Genomic DNA, 7,323 nt, shown 5'->3' with positions numbered 1-7,323 from the left:
CCGCGACGAAGAGTTATACGCGTATGACAAAAACATGTGGTTGAAGAGCAAACACAAACAACAAAACAACAACCGTACATTGGAGCTACCGGCCATTACAGCTAGAGCCGAGCGGGCGCTCAGCTGAGTAACTGTATGCGAAGAAATCAACAGTGAGCAGCGCAAGAGCGCGAGCACGCTACACACACAATGAATGAGAGAGCGCCAGTTGGGAAAATCTCCAATAAGCGGCTAACAGGTGAGACAGCGCGAAATGAGCGAGTATGCGTGCCGAGACGCTACAACAGCAACACACAGCGACAATCAGAAGAAACAGTAAAGACAGGTAAAATGCTAAAACCGTTAAACACAAACACACACGCATAGACAACAACACATACAAACAAATACAAAGAGCGCGACAGCAGAGAGCAGCACACAAGGAGGCCGCAGCAAGCAAACAACCCCAAGCACTTGCAAGCGGGAAGTTGTGGGCTTACCTGAGCCAAGATCACCTGCACTCAGCACCAATACACGCACAGGCGCTGCTGCTGCTGCTGCTGCGTCAACCCACTTGGGCACGCAAACGAGGCTTGGCAGAGAGCGCTTGGTTTGGCTTAGAACGCTGATCGGCCGAATGTCGCGCTCAGTTCTAACCGCATACGCTGCTCGTACGTTACACTGCGGCTTACGGTGTTTTTCTGCATTTACAACAACGACAACAACATAGCATAAAAATATATTAGTGACAAAAGTAAGAACTTCTAACAACGGCACACACACGCACATACGCACAACCGCTTAGTTCTTATAATAAAATAAGTGTTCGTTGAAAAGACGAAGTAACGACGACGGTCGCCAACGATCGAGCGGCCGTGTAAAAGTGCCGATGCGCCACCGTTGCCCGACATTGTCGGCGTTGAGCTACACTTTCTACACACTTGCGCCTAAACTCACACACCTGTGTGTCTACGAGTGAGTGTGAGTGTGTGTGGGTATTGGATGAACCGCTGCTGCTGATTGACGGCGTCGACAGCGTCGACAGCGTCCGCACAACGGGCCGACTTTGGACTAACTGCTTGTGCGCGAGTACCGCTGGAATACAGTAAGAGACGATCCAGCGTTGAGGATACACGCGTGTAGCGCTTCCAAATCGCGTTCGTCGCTTTGCAATAATCAAACTAACAGTGCATCATCATCACTTGATCTTGTTCTTGAAGTTCTAAGTTGAAAAGCAAACACATACATACATACACACATATAAGTGCCTATACATTTGTGTAGCATTGAAATTTCCTACTGCCAGAAAACAACGCAAGGAAACAGAAACAAGCGCAAGGCATTAAGCAAAAGGCTGAAAATCGGAAAATAGTCCAAGTGAAGTGAATATTTGTGAGAAGTGAAAAATATGAAATTTTTATAAGAAAATAAAGGATTATTAGCCGCGAGCTTAGCAAAGAAAGAAGTATAAAATAAATTGAAAAAAATTTTCAAACAGTTTTTGATAAAAAAAATTATTAAAATATAATTTAAAAAATATTGAAAAACAGAAATACTAATAAAAAAACAAAAGAATTTAAAAAAGTGAACAAATATTAATTAAATAAACGAATATCGAATTTATATTCGTCCTCAAAACGGAAAACTGCCCGAACAGTAAATCTAACACTAGAACTGTGTTCAAAAAATATTGAAAAAAAATTTAAAAAACTGAAATACAATAAAAGTGTGTTCATAAATTTCGGTGAAAAAAAAATAATTTAAAACAAAAAAAAATTTATTTAAAAAAATTTAAGAAAAAAAAATTGAGAAAAAAAATTTGAAGAAGAAATTTTGAGAAAAAAATTTTCCACAAAAAAATAAATTTTGAATCCAAAAACAAAATTTTGTGTTAAAAATAATTTTTTAAAAAATAAAAAATTTCAAAACACAAATTTTTTCAAAAAATAAAAAAAATTCAAAAACGAATACTTTGTGCAGTGTACGAAATGGCGCACACGCGCAGTCAACAAAAAGTTAAATTTTGCAAAAATTACACATAAGTAAACGCATTGAAAAATTCCAAAAATTTTCAAAAAGAATTTTCCAACACAAACAACAGCTGTGCACGCCAATATAGCGGCACTTGCAGCTCCAGCAAAAACACACAGCGTGGATTAGTGTTTTGCTGGCAGTGACTATGACTACAACATACCAAACCCAGTGAAAAGAGAAAGAAAGTTAAAGCTAATAAAAAAAACTTAAACTTTTTGCCCAAAACGAACACACACAACCGTTAAAATGCCGAAAATTTTTCTCATCAAGAATCGGCTGCACCAGCAGCAACAACGCCTGCTGGAATCACAGAATCTGTTGCAGGACAAAAACGAAGATGATCGCCTCGTGCCACCGTTGAGTCCTTCACCACCGGTGGGCAACGGCAAGCCGAACACATCGTCCATTGCCACACGTTCATACACGCCGCCAGCACGGCACCAACTCGGTCTACATGGTAGCTATAGAGCGCACACAACGCCCTCGCCGCCAGCACTCGTACCGGCACCGGTGCAGCCGCCCAAGACGCCCGAGCCGCTGGGCAAAGCTGAGGTAGCCACTGCCTTGCTGGTGGACAAGCGCAGCACATCGCCCACAACAGCAACGGCAACAACAGTGTCGGCAGTTATTGAGGATACGCAGACAGCCAATGTGACAAGTGAGGAACCAGTGAATCTCCTGGTGAAGCCGACCACAACAACAACAGAAACAGCAGAAACAACTGCGCCAAATACACCACCGCTTTCGCGCAAGCGCTTCCATCATCGCCGTTACTATTTCGGCCAACAACAATTACAACTACAACAACAGCAGGAGAAGAAATTACATAATGTTGATAAAGATGCTGACGCTGCTGAAGGTAAGTCGCAGATTTTTACTCGATTTTTTTGTTTCTTTGTTCTGTGAAGTGTTGTTGTAGGTTGGATATATAGATTATATAGATTCGAAAAGAAGATAAATTTAATTTTTTTTATTAGGCTTCTTTTTTTATGCGTATGTGCTGCTCTGGGCTTAAACAGACACATTTGCCATGGTTTTATAGGCGGGACACAAAAGACTTAAGCAACGAACTTCGCTGCAAATAAAGTGGAAAATTAATTAATTTTAATAAATTCAAAAAAGAATTCCCAAAAATAATAAAAACAGTGAACATTTTTTTGAATTCAATATTCAAATGTTTTAAAAACATATAAAGAAAAAAGTAGTCCATGCAAGTTCGTGTCTTAAGTCTTTTGTGTTATTTTTTTCTTAAGAAAAATTTTAGTTCCCTAAAAATATGGCTTTCAGAGAATCAAAGTTATATTTTTTGATAAAAAAAACTGTAATTAGTTCCCTGACTAAGGTGATGAGTTCTCTTTCCCAAATAAAATTAATGGAAATACGACAACCAATAGAATCAAAACATATTTTTTGAGGAAGAAACATTAAAAAAATAATCATTTTCCGCAAGAATATGAGTTCAAAAGTAAATAAGCATATTTTAGAAAATATACAAAATTGTATTTCATATTTTAAGCAAAATTTTTATTGACCCTTAAAGCCACTTATGCTATCATTCTTATCCATTATTGCTAAAAGAAACAAATATTTAGTGTTTAATGGAGCTCAAAATTATTTAACAAATCTAAAAATTAATATTTGCAGTTTTAAGTCAAATCTGAAAAATTTTAAAAACACCAAAATTTAATTTTTCCCAATAAATAATTTTTTTTAATGCTAAATGCGCTTCCAGTCGCGCTAGCCTGCTCACTGCATATATACTTCCAATTCCTGCTCTACAACAAACATATATGTATTATTCTAAAAATATTTTTATTTATTTTCTGAATATTTGCATAAAAAATTGAAAGCATATTCAACTGCGTGTCACTCTCGTTTTGACGCAAATATACCGTTTATTTTTATTTATTCATCAAAAGTTTATATAAGGAGTTGCTTAATACTATGTGTCTAAACAAGTTCGCTGCTTAAGTCTTTTGTACAAAAATAGATTTTCGACTATTTTTGAGAGCAATGCTATAAACACGTTGTTAGAACACAATTATCTATGCAAAAACACGAAAAATAGCAAATAAAAACAACATAAATATAAATAAAGAACAAATTGCTACAAATGAGCGAAACAAAAAATTAAAAAGTAATTAAAAAATATTTTCAACGAATAAAAATGCTGAAAGTCATTGACGCACAGGGAATTTATCGAATTAGAAATGAGAGCTAGATATCTGCAGGTTTAAAAAAAATAGCAAATTTCCATGCAAAATACTTTTTTCGAAATAATTAAGCCATATTTGCTTAATTAAAATATTTTTAATGAAAAAAATTTCTTAAAATTTATTAAAATTAACGTAATTAAAAAAGTATATTTATATAACCATAAAAAAGAATTTGAAACTTTTTTTGATTACAAGAAAAAATTGGAATTAAAATTAATTTTTTAAGTAAAATTAATTTTTTAAATTACATAATAATTTAGTTAAAAAATGATATTAATTTTAATTTAAGTATATTTTTATAATTAAAACACAGGAAAAAATTAAAAAAAAAATATTTAAAAAATTATTAAAATTAAAATTAATTAAAAAATATATATTTTTGTTCACAATTATTATTTTTCAATATTTTTTGCACATAAGACATTATTTCAATTAATGTAAATTTTTTAAGTAAGAATAAGTTTTTAAGTTAAACAATAATTTAATTTAAAAAAATTTTTGATTTAAATTTAAAGATAGTTTTATAATTGCAAACCAAAAAAATAATTAAAAAAATTACTTAAAAAAATTATTAAAATCAACTTAATTAAAAAATATGTGTACATATTTTTTTACATAAAAAGTTATTTTAAAATATTGTTTTTGTGTAAGAAAATATTTTAATTAAAGTAAATTTTTTAAGTACGACTAATTATTTAAGTTGAATAATAATTTAATTAAAAAATAATTACAATTTTAAATAAAATATTTTCTAAATAATATTTTTAATTTAAAATATTTTTCTAAATTATAACAAATTTTTTCAATTCTTCTTAATTAACTTAAAAAATTAATCTTAATTAAAATAGTAATTTGTATTAAAATAATTTTTTAAGTGCAAAACATAACAATTTTCATTTAAGATATTTTTTAAATAGTATTAATTTTTTTTTATTTTTTCTTTGACTTTAGAAATTAGTCTTAATTAAAATACTAATTTCTGTTAAAAATTTAAAAAAATTTAAAGTTTTTTAAGTGCAAAACATTATAATTTGCATTTAAAATATTTTTTTAATATTAATTTTTTTTAATTTTACTTTAATTTTATAAATTAGTCTTAATTAAATTAAATGTTTTGAATTAAAATATTTTTTTAAGCACATAACATTTTCTTGGAAAAGCAGTATTTAAAAAAAAACTTATTTTGCGACTTTTGTACAAATATTTTCCACCCTTTTTAGCCTTCCTTTTCAAGCTTCCCTAATTACATACAATAAATATTTAATTGACCATCACTTTGTTGTGTATGCATTGAAGCATTATTTTCAATTTTATTATTTATTTAATAATTTCGCTCATTTACTGATTTAATTAAGTCATCGCCGCACTGCACATGTGTATATCGCTGTCTGTCCGATTGCCAACTGGCGATAAAAATCATCTAAACTAATTAATAGCAAACAACAATTGGTCTACACCCATTTTGTTAAAATAACAATAACAACAAAACAAAATTATTATTTGTAACACACATATCTATCTATCTATCTATATCTATATCTATATAAAGCTGAGTACTAAGCGCTGGCCGACAAATGAGCCGCGCTTACTCGCGTTCGCCGCCGCTAAGCGCACACAATTTGACAACAAACACGACAGCTTGACACATGCCAGCCCCTTGCAGCGCGCAAGTGGCAAAATAATTATTTATACATATAAATATGTATATATATACCACATACGATCATTTTATACTACTTTACTGCAGCATTTGTCCTCGCGAAATTTAGTGCGCAAATAAAAAGCACACCCTCACAGGCGCTGCCGCAAAAAATCACCACTGGGTGGAGGCAAAAAGGCGACACTCGAAAGCTTAGGGACTTAGCTGCCAAGCGCAGCGTGAACCAATGCAAATATCATGAAACTGTAGCGTCGACAAACAGTTGAAGCTGCGCAAATGTAATGATCTCTCATTTTTGCATTTTTTCTTCAATATATTTTTTGTTGTTTTTATATGCATATGTTTTTGTAATTTTTTGCTCATTTAATTTCTTGCGATCATTATTATTTCAGCGCACTCCATCTAACTGCTTTGCATGGGGGTGTGTTTACCTTATATTGTCAGCAAGCAACAACACTTACAACACATACCTCTAAACATATTAGTGGTTGTGCCATAATTTAGCGCAGGAATAATTGTTTATCGCTTTTTGCCAGCGAAACAATGCAAAAATTCAGAAATCGCAAATGTCTCAAAGCGCATTAACCGTATGAATGACGGCCAGCCCGCTTGACTCCGGCTGCTTGATTGACTGCCAGCACCCACACACCCACACGCCACGCTTACATTGCCATTCGAATGGCTACCGTCGCGCTCAATAAAAGGCGTGCATGCCGCCGCCGCCGCTGCCACTGCCGCTGAGTGATTGCCCGAAATGAGTGATTGTCAACGACTGTTTAAATGTCGCTTTTGCATTCTGCTGCCTTCGCTTTGATTCTGCGCGCTTTGTTGGTGTTTGCGTTTGTGTTTATGTTGTGATTTGCTTAGTAAAGTCACTTATTGTGCTCGCAAATAATTGTGAACTCAAATAAATTCGTTTAATGTGGCGATTTATTATATTTTCATTCATTGCTTTGAGGCATTCATGCGCCATAATGGTTTGCTACAATGAAAAGTATATTCATATTTGTGTGTTAATGCAATTTTATGTCATAAATATGCAAATTAATTAATTAATTATAAACATGTTTGCAAAGAAAATCAAGCGTTCTTTGCTATTTTGGTATATAAAGGCTATTGAAGCAGATATTTTTTTTCTTAAAAGTTTCAAAATTGCATTGAAAACATATTTCCGCCAAAATTTTTGAAGTACAAGAGTCTGAAATATATAACTTGCCCTAGTAGAGCTTCACTATAAACTAAATATTTGAAAAATTTTTTTATATGATTTTTTTTATTTTTTGGTTAAGAAATAATCTTATAATAATAAAATATATAGTTCAAAATTAAAAAAAAGGGAGAAAATTGCAACAAAATATTTATTTTATTTTCTTAACAAAAACAATTTTTTTTTAATTTTCTGAAACGAAAATAAATATTATTACAAAAAAAATA

General features: G+C 32.3%; 1 protein-coding gene across 4 annotated transcripts in view; it reads left to right on the top strand.

The window, feature by feature from the left end:
- The first annotated feature begins 1,778 nt into the window (after nucleotides 1–1,778).
- Nucleotides 1,779–7,323, top strand: part of LOC105233616 (transcriptional regulator ovo) — a 69,870-nt gene continuing 64,325 nt past the window's right edge. For 3 of the 4 annotated variants that reach the window (XM_011215738.4, XM_019992955.3, XM_049454393.1), the window contains exon 1: nucleotides 1,780–2,872. In XM_011215738.4, coding sequence (XP_011214040.2) covers nucleotides 2,260–2,872 — 613 coding nt within the window. In that variant the 5' untranslated portion in view covers nucleotides 1,780–2,259. Of the gene's footprint in view, nucleotides 2,873–7,323 lie in introns of all 4 variants that reach the window. The other variant, XM_049454395.1, reaches the window with a different exon arrangement.

Source organism: Bactrocera dorsalis, chromosome 4 (assembly GCF_023373825.1).
Source record: "Bactrocera dorsalis isolate Fly_Bdor chromosome 4, ASM2337382v1, whole genome shotgun sequence".
Classification (NCBI taxonomy): Eukaryota; Metazoa; Arthropoda; class Insecta; order Diptera; family Tephritidae; genus Bactrocera; species Bactrocera dorsalis.
This window is presented reverse-complemented; position numbering and strand designations above follow the sequence as displayed.